The sequence below is a fragment of the Chlorocebus sabaeus genome, chromosome 18 (assembly GCF_047675955.1).
Source record: "Chlorocebus sabaeus isolate Y175 chromosome 18, mChlSab1.0.hap1, whole genome shotgun sequence".
Taxonomy (NCBI): Eukaryota; Metazoa; Chordata; class Mammalia; order Primates; family Cercopithecidae; genus Chlorocebus; species Chlorocebus sabaeus.
The window spans coordinates 1,560,759-1,578,781 of NC_132921.1; the positions used below are offsets into that span (position 1 = coordinate 1,560,759).

The 18,023-nt window shown below is 38.4% G+C and overlaps 1 protein-coding gene across 7 annotated transcripts in view; it reads right to left on the reverse strand.

Moving 5' to 3' along the window:
• The window catches only part of ATP9B (ATPase phospholipid transporting 9B (putative)), a 293,323-nt gene that overhangs the window by 246,068 nt on the left and 29,232 nt on the right, over positions 1 to 18,023 (reverse strand). For 6 of the 7 annotated variants that reach the window (XM_008013727.3, XM_008013730.3, XM_008013726.3 and 3 more), the window contains exons 3-4: positions 7,711 to 7,861; positions 4,856 to 4,969 (exon numbers count right to left, since the gene is read on the reverse strand). The exons of the other annotated variant lie outside the window; for it this stretch is intronic. In XM_008013727.3, coding sequence (XP_008011918.2) covers positions 4,856 to 4,969; positions 7,711 to 7,861 — 265 coding nt within the window. The remainder of the gene's footprint in view (positions 1 to 4,855; positions 4,970 to 7,710; positions 7,862 to 18,023) is intronic. 7 annotated transcript variants of the gene reach the window in all.

Consider the following 18,023-nt stretch of genomic DNA (forward strand, 5'->3'; position numbering starts at 1 on the left):
TCTTCTGCATAGACGGATCTATTCTATCTCATTCATTTTGATAGAAGCATGACATTCTGTTTTGTTACTCTGATTACACAAGCTTTGCTTTAAAGAATTGTTCTGAAAGCTGAATATGAAAGGTAATCTTCATCCAGACATGATAATGTAATGAAATCAACTTATTTTCAATTTACACTTCTACTATATGGGAAAATATAACACAAATTAGTTCAGACCTAGAGCTAATAAATAATATTACCAAAAGTAACTTAAAAAGAAATATTAATTAAGCTATTACTGTTTTCAAAAACATCTCAATTTTAGTTAGAGAACAGAGGGAGTAAGTTTGAAGTAACTTGTTTTATTTAAAATTAGTGAACAACAGAAATAGAATTTTACAACCGACAACTGTAAAATGGTTTTATGCCTCAGTGGTAGGATTTTGGTTAGAAGAAATCTGGAAATGTTAACTAGTATATTTTTCTTGAGAAAGTTATAGAACCTTAGAGAACGAGAAAAAATTGAAAAGAAGTCAATGTATATATAAAGATCACATAGTGTTACAGGCACTGGACACAACAGGGTTAATATAAACTGGTACAGAAAATGCAAGAACTGAAGGGCTTATGAGGAATTCTTGTGGAAGAACATTTTCTTCAGTTAAAAAGAGACACCTATATGTATTTTCAAATTTGCATTATTTTAAATAGTTTCCTTTAAAGAGATTTCTTTAGATTTAGTGTATGTTTAATTATTCCTTAACTTTGTCTAATTTTTCAAACTGTCTTGATTTTCAACATTTTTAAAAGCTTTTTAAAAGAATCAATAAGCCCTAGTAACCTTGCTTCTCGGATTTGAAGGTAAGCCTAAGGTGCACATCAACTTTTTAAGAGATTTGCTCAATCAAAGGTTAAGATGCATATAAACAGTGAAAGATACTATTCATCATTTGTTATCTGAAAGGTAGCATCAATTGTGGTTGCTGCCAAACCAAAGAACAAAAGAAAATGATTTAAAAAGTAGATCAATTCTCAGATCTAACAATATGATACTCAGGACACGAGAGAATTCATCTAGGTGTATCAGAAGGCAACGTCAAGCATCATTCAAATGGAAAAAGTGGCTTTTCACTTCTCTAAAATCTTAAAACACAAATGTAGTGGAATAACAACATCTTTTACATGAATATTGAAGTAGTTGCTTATTGAGGTACTTATCCAAAAATAATTAAAGCTAATATATGTCAAAAAATGATAAAGTACTTCAAAATAACAGGATGATAATTCAAGTTAAAGGACTAAAAATTGCAGCTAGAACTGGAAATGAACGAGCATATGAAAAGAAAAAACAAAGAAATGTTTTCTTGTCTTGATAAACAGATGTGTGTGTGCTTGCGTGCACACTTCACTCAAGTATGGCCAAGATCATCAATTTTGTGAACAAATCAAATAAAGTTCTTCATAAAGAACCATCTAAAGGACATTTTCTTTGGTTGAAAGCTAGTTAAATCACGGTAAAGTTCAAAAGGCTGAAGCAAAATACACATAAATACATTTTCCTTTACTTTTTTAAGAAGAATTTGTGTTCTCAGACCATCATTGTTTAAGTTAAAACAGTTTTAACCCACGAGGCAATTTTTTGTTTTTTGAAGACACGGTCTCACTCTGTCACCCAGGCCGCCGTGCAGTGGCGCAATTTTGGCTCACTACAACCTCTGCCTCCCAGGCTCAAGCAATTCTCCAACCTCAGCCTCCTGAGTAGCTGGGACTAAAGATATGCACCACCACACATAACTAATATTTCTATTTTTTGGCAGAGATGGAATTTTACCATCTTACCCAGGTTGGTCTTGAACTCCTGAGCTCAAGATAGCCTCCCGCCTTGGCCTCCCACAGTGCTGGGATTACAGGCATGAGCACCCAGCTGGGAAATGATATTTAAGCAGTAAATACAACTGTGAAAGCTATGAATAGAAAAAAAGGGGCTAGAAATAAATACATTAAAATCGTAAATATAATTGGCCGGGCGTGGTCGCTTATGCCTTACGCCTGTAATCCCAGCACTTTGGGAGACCGAGGCGGGCGGATCACGAGGTCAGGAGATCGAGACCATCCTGGCTAACACGGTGAAACACCGTCTCTACTAAAAATACAAAAAATTAGTCGGGCATGGTGGCGGGTGCCTGTAGTCCCAGCTACTCGGGAGGCTGAGGCAGGAGAATGGCGTGAACCCAGGAGGCAGAGCTTGCAGTGGGAGAGCTTGCAGTGGGCAGAGATTGTGCCAGCGCACTCCAGCCTGGGCGACAGAGCAAGACTCCGTCTCAAAAAAAAAAAAAAAGAGTATGTTGCAATAGGCCACACAGATTAAGATAACCTTTATAAAAATTTTTAAAGCATACAAAATAGTATTGCGTATTGTTTTAATGATAGATATAAACGTAGTAAAACAATTAACCGATACGCAGGAATTATAATCTCACATTCAGAATTGGTTACTGCTAATGTGGTGGAAGGTGGAGAAAAGAAAGGAAAAATAGTTATCTATACCCCCTTCCACGGTTACCTAGCTTCAACAACAACTTTCAAAATTCTGTTGTATACACTTCAGTGTTTCTTCTGTGTGTGAATATATGTAATACATACACAAACACACGGCTTCCTTTTCCACCCAGGACGAAATCTGAGAGGATTGGAAAAGTTGACGCCAGGCCCTGTGACCTCCTTTCCAACTGCTTCTTCCCACCCACACCCTTCTTCTGGATGATCTCCTCACACCCTGGAGCACGCTAAAACAGTCCAAGACCTCTGCAGCTGCTCCTCTGCCTTCAATCCTCTTCCCTGTTTCATATCTGTCTGACTGTTTTACCAGTAAGATGTCATTCCAATGTCACCTCACAAGAGAAGCCTTCCTTGACCATCCCATATAGAACACCCCCTTCATCCTCTACTCGTTTTTCCTGCTTCACATTTTCTTCTTCATAGCCTGATGGTTGGCTACGTGGCATTAGGAGTATACTGCCTTCTCTCCCAGAATTTTAATTCTATTAGAACAGGCTTTGGTTTGTCTTGTTCACTGTTGTATCAACATTTCCTAGACTAGGGCTGGACATGAAGGAGCTCAATACTGACTGATCAAAACTACTGTGGATTTCATTCTATACATATTTTGAGCCACCTTTTAAAACTTATTCTAATATGTAACTTTTACATTACTAAACACTTCCTAATCACCATTTTTAAAGCTACACAGTATTCCAACAAGTACACAGGATATAGCAGAGTTTAAATAATCTATTGTTAGACATTCGATTTTTTAAAATATGTATAATGGACATTCTTTAGACTTTGTGATCAATCATCATTTCATAAATTCCTCAAGTAACAGGTCTTTAATATATATTATCAATGACCCGCCATAAAGGCAACACAGGTGTGCACGCACACTACGCACACCAACGGGGGAGCTCGCCGCGTCTATACTAATGGGATGAGCACCACAGTGTTACAGTTTTACCCATGCTCAGCTCCAACGTCTCTTTCAAACTTACTAATTTAATAAGCTAAAAAGTATTCATTTATCTAGTAATTTTGTGTTTATATTACATATAAAGTTACTCATTCCTCAAATCCACCCTACTATCAAGTCTATGTGAAAGAGAAATCAAAAAATGTCCCTCAGCATGGTTTTACTACAGGCAAACAGGAAAGCCTGACTGTGCCTGTCCAGGAAACAAGAATTTAATCTGTCTTCCAGTTCTCCTGCTTCATCTGGAGTTCTCTGGTTAGGGAGATGGAGCCTACCCAAGCCAGGACACATCCCTCGGGAGCAGACAGCTCGGCTCTCCACGTGGAAGGCCACAACTCACGTGGACCCCCGAGGACTGCACTCTTCTTTCACTGAAGGAACCCTTTCACTCTCTGTGTTTCCTACCTAGATTCCTCGGGTCATCTGCCCAAAAGGGAGCAAATCCAAGAAAGGAAGTAGAGGCCAGCCGTGGTGGCTCATGCCTGTAATTCCAGCACTTTGGGAGGCTGAGGTAGGTGGATCAACTGAGGTGAGGAGTTCGAGACCAGCCTAGCCAACATGGTGAAATGCCGTCTCTACTAAGAATACAAGAATAGCCAGGTGTAGTGGTACACGCCTGTAATCCTAGCTACTCAGGAGGCTGAGGTAGGAGAACTGTGTGAGTCCAGGAGGCAGAGGTTGCAGTGAGCCGAGATTGTGCCACTACACTCCAGCCTGGGCAACAGGGTGAGACTCTAGCTCCAAAAGAATAAAAATAAAGGAAGTAGTACATTTTTCCATGAAAGGAGGAAAGATGATGTACATCTTGTCTGTACAAGCTAAAAGTCAATGAAAACTATCAGCCAATAGCTTAAGACTATCAAGACAGCATACGTTTGAAATGGAAACATTCATTGACAAGCATCATTGCATCATTGGCCTTTTGAAAAACTTTATGCACTGAGATGTCAACCAGACATCGTTTATGTACTGCACTTGGATATTTCAGAATGCTCACCATGGTCAGGGTGTGGAGAGAGTAACAGAACAGACCCACAGCCCCATTCCCAACAGCTGCATCACACAGGAGCGAGCTGCTGATGACCTGCACCCTTAACACAGGTGCAGAATGACCAAGGAAAACCCCTCTGCCACCACTCTACAGGCAGCGTGCTACCACCACACTTCCCATGGTTCTCAGAGGGACTGAAGTCACTCAGCAAAATCTTTTACAAGAAGTTCAGTGATGCACTGCAACAACATCATGTTTGTAAAATCTGGTCAACTTAACTTTTAACCATCTCAACTCTTAAAACTATATTCTAAATATTTCATAATTTAACTTAATTTTTAAAGTCTTTTCTTTTACCAGAGGAGCCCAGTAGGTGTAGAGATAGCCTATTTTCAATGCTGGCACAAACTGTGAGCAGGATATTACCAGAAAATAGAGATTCAAGAAAAACTTGAATTGTTCATACAAAACCTAAAAAGGAAAAGAGAAAATTAATAAAATTCCTACAAGGAAAAAATTTAATACCTAAATTAAACAGTTAAAATCAGCACAACATATAACCACATTTCCATCAAACAGTGAGAATATGTTCTGATTCAAAGTAAATGTATTAATTTTCACATTGGCTTTCTAATAGCTATATCACAAAGAAAGGTAAGGTTACTCCCAAAATATATTTTAAATAAACTGAAAATAAGACAATTAGGACGTTCAATTATGTTAAAAAATATCACCTAAAAGTTTCTTTATTTTTCTTATATGAGATTTTCCAGTTTTCCATACTCATTTAGTAAGTTTTTACATGAACATCAAAAAAAGATAGCAAAACCTTCCCAATGTTAGTAAGCCAGTAAATATACAGGTGTATCTTGATAATGACTCAGAAAATCTTACAATGAAAAAGACATATTAATCTTATATTTATGAAGTGGTAAAAAAAACAAATAAATAGCCACTTTTTTTTTTAACATGGACATCCAGGTGGCTTTACAAAGACTGAGTGAACAAGCCAAATGTGAACAGGCTGACTTCACGAGATAGACTGCCTTAATCTCCTGTGAGTATTTACTTCCCTCAAAACATTAAAAAAGACAAAATATAAGAAGTTGTAACTGCAGACCAATTTTCAAGAAGACAACTACCTGCCTACTCTTATGGTCTTTGGGTTGTTAATTCTTAATATTTTCAAATATAAAAGAAATTTCACCATTCAATAAAATATTAGGAATGTCAATACTGCAAGGTTTTGGTTTTGGTTTTTACTTCAAATCATTATCTTTAGGGACGAAAACCCAAGATCTAATACATGAATAGATCTCAATTTACAAATGCCTCTAATTATTAGATTTACACTGAAAATCAAAATGGAACAAAACTTATGTTTACAGATGAGAATAATTCAAACAGCACATCACAATTCAAATCAAACTTGCAAACCTGCAACTTACAAATTGCAATCTCTTTGGATGCCATTTCTATGCCACTTGGAAGGTATGAAAATTTCACCAAGCAGGGCAATGGGTTAAGTGCTCATTGCTGACCTACAGAGTCTGCAACTTGTTTTCAGAAAATGAGGTTATCTGCATCATCATACAGCGATGTGTGGGACTCAAAATCAGTTACACTGACAATGCATTTATGTTCATAATCACGTTCAACCTGCTGTCTAAGAATGTTTTGAATTATTTCATAAATTAATCTCAGCAGGAAATAAAGTGCTTTTTCCTTAGTGATTTCTTTAAAATCTCAGTTAGCATAAATTATATCTATTAGCAATTTAGAAATTGCCATTCATGGTAAAAATGACATAGAATTCCTACTGTGTAATTACCAAATGTTTCTAAAATACTACATTTTAGATGAAAAGACTAATTTCAGAGACAATCTAAGATAAAAAACTCATATACATGGTAATCATCATACAGTCACATCCACAGGTATTTTCAGCACGCAGCCAATCTGGGCAGGCTGTGTGGACTTACACTGATCAAAGTGAAGCTGCACTGCTGGCTTTAAACGACTGTAATCAATACTCTACTGTCTACTGACTGAACCTGCTGACCTTTAGGAAAACGTACACTGCTTAGCCAATCTCTGAGATCTGTGAGTATTTAATAATTTAAACCTAAGCAGAAAACAGTGGCTTCATTCAATAAAGATGTGAATATTTATCTGCCTATAAGACAGTTTACATTTTATTATCCTGACAAAAGATCAGTCTTTTAATTATGAAGCCATTAGTTTTGTGGGTTTTAATAAAGAAGTACATTAGATACCAAGTATTTGCCAATCACTAGGTGGATGGGGATGAGGTGGGGGTGGGGGTAAAATCAATGCCCAATACAATGTCAGCATGATTATTTAAATTAAATATACAAGACAAAGCCGCCCACATTCCATGTAATCAAGAGCTTTTCTTGCAAATAAAAGACCTAAAACATGCCAAAAACTTTGGTATAGAAATATAATCAATACCAGCTTCCTTTTCCTTTAGAAAGATAGATAAATCTATTAAAATAAGGAATGACATACAAAAAACAAAAAGTATTCAACTATTCCAATTGTATGTGAACTGTTTTATAATTTAAGCCAGTAATATCACTAGCAACAAAAAAGTAATAAAATATTTAAACCACAGTATTTAAAATTAACATAATACCCAATTAAACATAACTAATGATATAACAATATAACAAGGTCTGAGATTTATAATGTGAAGCAGCAAAGACATCTATATATAAATATGCACATTTCAGATACTTTGTTACTGTATCATTTCAATATAAAAAAATTTTTCATTTTCTTTGTGAAATATCTTGGCAGGGTTTAAACATTACATTTACTTTTTTCTCCAAACTAGTTCCCAGTCAAACAAAATGTATAACTTGTTTTCTGATCATTTTATTTACCTTTACTTCATTATGTCTATACTATATTTCTAAAATAATATAAATATTATGTTTATCAAGAACTGAAGGCAATAATCAAACTGTACATTTTCCTGAGCTGCACTCTATGATGTAGCCATTAAAAATACACATGAATTATTTAACAATTATTGGGAACACAGATGGTTCAAAAGCAAAAGGACACTGATTTGGATGTGACACAACTCAATACCTAAGTCAGAGTCTCAACAGGCTCCGTCCTACAGCAAAGGAAGCCAGCAATGTCTGACACACAACCCATCTCCAAGAATGCAATAGTCTTACCCCAGGTATAAAGGTAAACACATTGTATTTTTGATTTTTTATAGAATTCCTGGGATGTTTTTCTTCACACTTTTCAGGACATCCAAGCCATACTGTGCGAGCTTTCAGTTCTTTCTTTCTTTGACAAATATTTATCAGCCAATCACAGCAACTGTATGAAACAAAAGATACATATTGTGTACTTTTTTTTTTGCTTTTTAAAAAAGTTCAAACTAATAGTACACATTTAGAGCCAATATTGATTGTTTCTGTATTTATCAGACATTAATAGCACACCTAATGCTAATCTGTGGGGTTTTTCTTATAAAAGGTTGGTTACACAAATTTAAATTTGACATAAAAATACAAAGTCTTATATAAATATGCAATGGCTTCTAGAACTCCTGGGGAATTATCTTTCTGTTTAGACACTCTTACTGCCAAAATAAAACCATTAATTCTGAGGCGGTCAATGCTCTGTATGTTGAGAAAAGGCATAGCTATAGGTTACCCACTGGTAATTCCCAATATACCATTCAATGATAAAAGTCCTCAGATTTCAATTAATCCAGGATGTGACTCATTCTCTGAAGTAATAATCACTTTTTCCACTCTTAAAAAATGCCTTTTCCAGTAGTATTAACTAATGTAATATTAAGACTTACAGCTCAGGCCAGGCATGGTGGCTCACATCTGTAATCCCAGCAGTTTGGGAGGCCGAGGCAGGCAGATCACCTGAGGTCAGGAGTTCGAGACCAACCTGGCCAACATGGTAAAACTCTGTCTCTACTAAAAATAAAAAAATTAGCCAACTGTGGTGGCAGGCACCTGTAATCCCAGCTACTCAGGAGGCTGAGAAAGGAGAATAGCTTGAATCTGGGAGGCAGAGGTTGCAGTGAGCCAAGACAATGCCACTGCACTTCAGCCTGGGCAAGCCTCCATCTTACCAAAAAAAAAAAGATTTACAGCTCAATCCAATATTTAAAGAGATGCAAATGTTTCCTGTGATATTCTAATGATAAAAGCTTGACTGTATTTCCACATAGCTCTCTTCATCTACGCAGTAAATATTTTAATTTTAAATTTACCCTGTTCCAATAGTGTCTGGGTTTCAGGAGCACTCTTCCCCTTCTTGGTCATCTAAACCATTATTTGGGGTTGGAGAGTATAGAGTTTCTAGTAAAGTAACTTTTCTTAAAATACTTCAGAAAATGACGAAAAGGTATCAAATTCATCTCTTTTAAGCACAAAACAATCATGAACTTAAACTTCAGTATTAACATCTTGGTTTAATTCAAATTCTCAAAATGTAGAGAAAGACTCAGAATGGCTTATTAAAGGAAGTTGTTAAATCTCACCTTCTAATTATATTCAAGGCTAGAATAGAAAGCCTGCTGTATAAGTCAAATATTCTTCATTTCTGTGACAAAGGAAGCTTAAAAGTTAACAAAAAATTTTGCATAAAAATGACAGCATACGGCTGATTATAAAATGAGGCTGACACATCAGAGCTCCATCGCAGAACTACTGTCTCCCACGCTGGAGTGCCACATCCTTACTACAATCGTAATGCTCTCATGCTTCAGAAATCACTTTACAAATACTGAAAACTTACAGGTTTCAGTATTTGAATTTATCAATTTGAATATATGAAGTAAACTTCATAAATCTCCCATAGTAGCATACCTTATGAGGCCGCATGTGTGTGTGTCTCTCAACTGAAGTTGGTACTATCCCTATGACTATTCATCTAATTCTCAGCTGTGCTGGGAAGACCTTCACATTGAAAGGTCAGAGGTTGGTTTTTCGGAGGCTGCCCATCCCTAACAGGGACTGTTCCAACATGAGAAGGACTGCCAAGCACTGCTCCCTTAAGCAGCACTCTCTCACGGGGCTGATGCTCTGCCAAGGAAGCCAGCTCCCCCCACCCTTATTCTAGAACTTCCACCATAGCACACAAAGACTGAGCTTTGCAAGAACGGAATATCTTAGCACTGCCATCATCACTTTTGAAACAATAAACCAAACACCTCCAAACTGAAAGCATACTTTCAAGTCTACGACAGTTATCGACAGTTATAAATCAGGGTGGTGTTAAAGTGATTGAAGATTGTCAAAACAAGTGTGTTCACCATCACTATTTCTTGGTAAGGTAGGAAAGGAAATGGTCAAGTAGATTTCAGTAAAATGATGATAATATTTGATCTGTTTATGCTTGAATGAAAGAAAAATTAAATAAGGCTTCAAATAAAAAAGAGTAAGCTTTCAATGACTATTTCTCTCACCTTACCTGTTGCTTGTACTGTCCAGTTCGAACACTCTCACATGCCTCCTTCCCTCCAGCACCCCCACTGTGGTGCCATGCAGACTGCGACTGCTCTGTGCTCTCCTCCACTCTATGAGTCGCCTTCCCCCGTGACAGGGGCTCATGGGCACTCCTTCCCCAATTTCTCCCACCAACAGCAGCTATAAATCATCGCTCTTTTACCTGGTGACAGCACACACTCCCAGTGCCAGGAAAATCCTAGTTATGTTACCTAAGAATTACCATCTCAGACACCTGCAACTACACTATACTGATGCCGGACTCCCACATTACATAGTTGAGAAAACTGGAAGTCCCACAGGCAAGTGACTTCTCTAAGACTAAACCACTAGTTAACGTCAGAGTTGAAATGAGAGCCTGGATCTCAACCCCCTACCACATCAGTATCATGTCCATTCACTGAGCTGACAACAGGCAGAGGCCAGCTTTTATTCAAGTTCATGCACCACCTTTCCTCAGCCCAGGCATGGCACCACAGCCATTCAAGAGATGATGAAAAAAAAAAAAATGAATCACTTGTGAGCAGGCAACAAAACACAATGGAAAAACATGGACTTTAAAGTCATGTTTTTGGAAACAATCAGCAGCAAGTGACCCTACGGAAGCTCCTTGGTCTGAGTCTTTGTTCGCTCATCTGCAAAGCACTGACGAAAGTGGACTTAATACATTACGAAAGCGCAGCACAATGCCGCCCACGGAGGAAGCCCCCGAGGCCTCAGTCTTCACTCTCCTGCTTCCCAACATCCCACTCAAAAGGTCACCCTCCTCACAACAGTAACTTGGGCACAGACAGTAGCCAGGCCTGGACTGTCCAAATGAGCATCCATTGGCTCCATGTGGCAACCTGCATTTCAATTAATTAAAATTAAATAAAACTTACAATCCAGTTCCCTCAGTCACATTAGCCACATCTCAAGAGCTCAGTGGGCACCCGGGCTAGGGGCTACCATAGTGGACATCACAGACGGAGAATATTCCGTTACTGCAGTGAGTTCTGCTGGACAGCACTGGCATCAACAGAGCACACTGCAAGCTGGGTCACAGGTGCAAGACAGGCTTCAAATGAACGCATTTCTCTTCAGCATTTCAAATAGAGCAAAATTCTTCAAGAATGGAATCAGATATGAATTTTTGCTCTACGACACATAATTATCTACTCTGATGTTCTAGTATACAAAAGTCAGACAAATTCAAGATGAAAAATCAAATATTTACATCTAAGTATTTGAAAAGATACATATAAAATTTAGAAAATATAAACTTTATAGCATTATCTGATATTAACATGCTCTTCCAGACAAAAGATACTATAAATGCAAGACCACTGTCTGCAAAACATGAGCACTGTAAACAACAGCAGCAACAGAAACCTTAATGTCAACATCACTGTCAGCAACTACATGAACTAATGCCTCACTGACATCACTCTTCTTTAGAAACTCTAAATTACATGCCCGCTGCTAAAAACATATATATTCAACACTTTACTCCGTTTTTCCTCTATAATCCTGTACCAGTAAATCTAAGATGCCTAGACTTTGATGATACAATTACATTATTCATATCACTGTGCTACTAACACCTGATAACATGTAAAAATGTTATTACTAATAATTTTATTGTGTACAGACAGAATAAAGTAGTGGTTAAGACGCCACTATCAAATCATGTGTTACTACACAAAACTGAACGAATACACTCGCAGCAGGCGTGGGGTGTGAAAGGCCTGCAGGTGTGCCAGAACTGCCCCTGGATCATGCAGCCAGAAACCTCTATGTGGGGGAGTCAGGTGACTTCCACGCTAGGAGTAAAGGGCATGAGTCCCAAGGATACAGAAACACTGTAACGAAAACGGTAAGTTTAAGCCTCACTGAGTAGTAGAGCTAAAAAGGGAAAATGAAATACGGGGAATTTTTTGAGGACAAAAATGTGCGGAAGGCATACTGGTAAATATTGCAAAACAAGAGAGCAGCAAACAGAAGTCCTTGGGAGACAGTAACTGGGAGCTTTCCTCAATAGCACTTCTATGTATGCGAAATAGTTTCTAAATTATTGATTATTCAGAAACATTCTCCCCTTTATATTTAAATTGCCTTACACCATCAAGTCCAGCTGAAACTAAATCCAGTAGTGTACAAGTTATACTTTTTTTCTTAAAATGTTTTAGGATTAGCAGCTTTTCGTAAAATGCCTCTATAACCAAATCACAACATTAAACAAAGCATTTTAACACATCAAGAGCCTATCTTCTAAAATTTTAACTAGTCACAATTAAATAATTCCCATAGTTTTTGCCTCCTTTCTCTCCACCTCCCCAAAATTAGACAATTATTATATCCAATTTAAAAGCAACACAATGCTAATGTCTTCTTAAAAGATGACATGCTTCTGTGCCCCCAACGTCTGCCAATTAGCTGAGGACGTTAGAACTTGGAATGATCCCAGCATTTGATACCTCCCCTCCCTTCTTATGGAAATGCCATTCACTGGCTCCACTTTCCTAAGGACAAAGTGATTTTTGATAACAGGTGAAATGTAAATCTCGTGAGAAAGACATTAACCCAGACCAGAGAACTATCAATGTGCCTCACAACAGCTTACAGAAAGGTGTATTCACCCGCAGGAAAAAGATTCCAAGTTGTGAAAGACAGAAATCAGAACAATTTTTCCAAGTGTCCAAGTTGGGGTTTTTGTCAAATAAAAATGAGAAAGCAGGTCTCAAGCCATGAAGAAATTAAAGCTCACTCGCTCAGTCTTTTAATAATCATTTAAAAATGATCCTTACTACTTACAGGACCTACAAATAGAAATACACTGAAATATTTACAACTCATTAATATGAGTTACAATCTACCTGTATTGCAATATTTCAAACATTTTCCTCCTGCAGTTAAACTAATTGTATAAATCTTCTATTCTCTGAGCCACCAAATAATAATGTCAGTAACAGTGAATTTTATAATGCCTGGCTATTTGGGAAGTTAAAAAGTAGCAAACATTGACAACTGAAAATTGATAAGAAATAAATAAACAAACAAGACTAATCTACTTGCTAAATGTATAGTATGATTCTCTATGGTGCAGGGTTTAATTTCCATAGCCATTTCTCAGTGTAGCAGGTATCTTTTGAACAGGAAGAGCACGACAATACCTCAGGTTGCCTCTCATCCCATATGGCAGTAGGACATTCCTCAGCACCACACAGACTGATTACAGGCTGCCAAGATGGCTCAGCTAGCTTTTTCCACATGATCCCAATTCATTAAGATAAAGACTTTCAGCCTGGGCAACACAGAAAGACCCTGCCGCTATAAAAATAAAGTATCCAGGTGTGGTGGCACATGATTATAGTTGCAGCTACTCGGGAGGCTGTGCTGAAAGAACTGCTTGAGCCCTGGAGGTCAAGACTGCTGTGAGCCATAACGGCACCACTGCACTCCAGCCCGGGTGACAGAGCGAGATCCTGTCTCAAAAAGAAAAAAATAAAAAATAAAAGATAAAGACTTTATAGACAAATCTAAGATATTTTACTAAGCTGTTTTAACTCCCCCAAACACGGGTTTTTTTCCTGCTACCATCTACATTTTCAAATATATTCTTAATATTTTCCTTAAGAAAAGGAGTATATTACAAGTAAAACCTAAAATTTGGCTGTTATGTTCCATTTGGTAAAAACAAAATCATGTGAAAAACCAGAAAAATTCAATAATGTATTTAACACTATGATGAGACTGAGAACATTCTGAAGTTCACAATTCTTGTTAACTGCCTGACTAGTACAGTACTGGCATGGTACTGTTACTAATACGGCCAAATAAGTACCACTTCCAAAACACACAGGGTCTGTGAAGAGTCCCCACCATGACCACCGCACTGTCCATGTCCCCAGCACTGCACCCATCAGTGCCCAGTTACCATTTCCTCTATGAATGTCCCGCAGTCTCCCCCAGTACCCAGTGATTTTCCACACACACTAAAAACCACCTAACAGCCTGGACACAGATTCTCAACCTTCTCAACCCCATGATCTCCACGGTGATGTCCCTCTAGGATGGGGAGACCAGGCATTTACCACAGAGCTATTCCACTTCAAAGACGGCAAATCAGGATCTTATTCGGGCCACACCTCCATGTCCTAGCAATTTTTCCAGTTCAGAAAGCAAAAAGGAAGGGCTTTAGGTCACCAGGTTGGGACCTGGTTCATTTCTGGGCTGGCCCTTACCTGTCACAAAAGGGACTCTTTCGGTTCTTGGCTGTAAACAGTGGTGAGAACACCCACCTTCTTTAAGAAGGGAACATATGGACCACAGAAGAAAAGCACTTAGCCTTTCCCCACACAAATTCAGAACACTTGCTTCTCAGCCACTCCCACAGCCAGTAAATTGGTAGCAGTCAACCCTCTGCCCCTACAAACTCATCAATTCCCATCGTCGTGGGGACCTACCTCACCACAACTCTCCACACCACACTTCCTCAGCTCTGTCATCACCCAGGCTCTTCCCTGATGGATATATCACCGTAAATTTATGCCTAGTTCAATACAAATTATTATTGATTTTCTTTTGCTGATTATTGATGATCCCTACCAAAGCATGACCAAATTTTCCCATTTTTTTCAGCCCTCGTCTGAATCCTAATCATATCCTTACTCAATTGACCTGACGTTACCAATTGAGAATAAAAGTCACAGTCACCACCACTATTTCATTCTTCCTCCCCTAGTTTTCCTCCTGCCAAAAAGGACGGACATTACTCTTCCTTTCCAATACATCCTCTTTCCAAAGGTGTCACCTCCTTATTCGTCACAGAGCTATACCACATGTCTCCCAACCTTTTCAAGAACATCATCCTTCTGTGTGGCTTCCACTATCACCACAATGATAAGGACTCTGCAGCTTACATCTCCAAAGCCTGCTTCTGGGTCTGACAAAACTACGTATTAGCCCACTTCTGCCAATGCTTTATTTTGTTTCTTAATGCAAGATAGATTTCTTAAAAAAACAAAACAAAAAAAAAACTACAGATAGTTATCTGGTCTAGTTAAGTAGGATCTTTAAAAAATCCACAGTCCGTATCTGCTTAATGCTGCAATACTGCCAGCTCCTGCCTGGGAAAGAACAAGGTGACGGAGCCCCTTCTCGACGCCACTGCACAATGCTGTACGTTCTAGCCAGCTCCACAAGGCAAAGCACACAGACCATAAAGGGAGAAGTAATACCACTGCTATTTGCAGATGGCATGACTCTCTTTATAGATTACAAGGAATCTACAAAACCACTCTTACCACCAGTGAGTTCAGCAAGGTTATAGGATAAAGGTTAAACATACAAAATCAACTGTATTTCTATACACTAGCAAAGAAAATGTGGAATCAAAAATTTTAAATACCAAACCATTTACAATCACTACAAAAAAATACTTAGGAATAAATCTAATATTTGCATGCTGAAAACTATAAAACGCTGGTGAAAGAGATCAAATTATCTCCAAATAAAATGGAGCAAAAGGTACCATGTTCATGATCTAGAAGACTCGACATAGAAAACATGTCAATTCCCCCCAAACTAATATAATACATAGGTTCAACACAAGTCCTAACAAAATCCTAGTAAGGATTTTGTAGATATGAACAAGATTATTCTAAAATTTATATGGGAAGGCAAAGGAACTAGAATAACTTAAAGATTTCTGAAAAAGAAGAAGAAGAATCAGCCTACCCACGTTAAGACTTTCCATAAAGCCACAGTACAGCACACTGTGTGGTACTGGCAGGAACTGACACACTGATGAGATGGAGAAGAGAACAGAACCAAGGTCACAGAGAGCCTCGCTCATGTACAATCAAGCGGTATTAGAATATGTGGATACACACTGGCTAAAAAATGAACTTCAACCTAAATCTCTCACCTTACCAAAAAAATTTTTTAAAAATATTCAAATATAAAGCTATAATACACATACAAGAAAATCTTCAACAAAGAGTTTTGTGAAATTCTTACTATGATACCAAAAGCACAATTCACAAAAGTAACAAAAGCAATAAATCAGACCTCACCAAAATTAAAAACACTGGATCCACTGAAGCCTCTCTGAATCTCAACAGATGGAAAGACAAGATATAGACTGGCAACATGGTGAAACCCTCTCTCTACTAAAATACACACACAAAAAAACTTATCCAGGCATGGTGGTGGGCACCTGTAGTCCCAGCTACTCGAGAGGCTGAGGCAGGAGAATGGACCCAAGAGCGGAAGTTGCAGTGAGCCAAGATACAGCCACTTCACTCCAGCCTGGGCAACAGAGCGAGACTCCATCTTAAAAACAAAGAAAATATGTCCAACTACATATCTGACAGAGGACCCATAGTTAGAATATGTAAAGAACTCTCCAAATTCAACAAGGAAAAAAAAATAATCAAACACCACAACTAGAAGTTAAAGATGGAAAAACATTTACTTAACAGAGTACACAAATGGCAAAAAGATGTCCAACCTCACTAGCATTAGGAAAATGGAAATGAAAAACACAATCAACCATCACTCCACATCTACCAGAACAGCTACAATCAAAAGCAGTGACAACACCCAATGTTGGCACAGATGAAAATAAACTGAATCTCTCAAATACTGCTAGTGCAAATGTAAAATGGTATAGCCACTCTGGGAAATAGTTTGGCAGTTTCTTAAAAAACCAAATATACAGCCGGGCCCAGTGGCTCACACCTGCATTCACAACACTTTGGGAGGCCAAGACAGGCGGATCACGAGGTCAGGAGATCGAGACCATCCTGGCTAACACGGTGAAACCCCGTCTCTACTAAAAATACAAAAAATTAGCCGGATGTGGTAGCGGGCGCCTGTAGTCTCAGGCACTCGGGAGGCTGAGGCAGGAGAATGGCGTGAACCCAGGAGGCAGAGCTTGCAGTGAGCCAAGACTGCGCCACTGCACTCCAGCCTGGGCGACAGAGCGAGACTCTGTCTTAAAAAAAAAAAAGCTAAATATACACCTACCATACAACCCAGCGGTGAAGTTTCTGGACATTTATTCCAGAGAAATGAAAACTTATGCCCACACACACACAAACGTACACAATTGTTCATAGCAGCCTTATTTCTAACATCCAAAAACTTGAAACAACCTACACAACAGCTTGGATGGCTCTCACAGCATTCTGTTGAATGAAATAGGCCAACCTCAAAAAACAAATCACATAATACAGATATCACTACAATATGGAAAAAAATAGAAAAATTTTTAAGTATCACATATTGAGTAATTTCAGTTATGTAACATTCTTGATATTAAAACGAGATGGAGAATCGATGAGAGGTTTCCAAGGCCAGGGGTCAGAGGGACGGGAGTGGCTGTGGCACGGGAAGCTCCCTGTGGGGTTGGAATGGTTCTGCATCTTGGCTGCAGTGGTGATTACACAGATCAACACCTGATGAAATCACAGAGAACCGCACACACACACATACACTGTGCCAAGGTAAGTGTCCTGGTTTCATATTATAGTTACATAAGATGTAACCACTGGGGTAAACTGGGTGAAAAATACAAGAAACTTGATATGGTTTGGCTGTGTCCCCACCCAAATCTCATCTTGAATTTAACTCCCACAATTCCCATGTGTTGTGGGAGGAACCCGGTGGGAGGTGATCGAGTTACGGGGAAGGGTCTTTCCTGGGCTGTTCTCGTAATAGTGAATGAGTCTCACGAGATCCGATGATTTTAAAAACGGGTTTTTCTACACAAGCTCTCTTTGCCTGCTGCCATCCACATAAGATGTGACTTGTTCCTCCTTGTCTTCCGCCATGATTGTGAGGCCTCCCCAGCCATGTGGAACCGTGAGTCCAACAGAACCTCTTTCTTTTGTAAATTGCCCAGTCTCAGGTATGTCTTTATTAGCCGTGTAAAAATGAACTAATACAGGACCCGTCTATATCATTTTTGCAATTCCTGTAACTCTCTAATTATTTCCAAATTCAAAATTTTAAAAAAATTATTT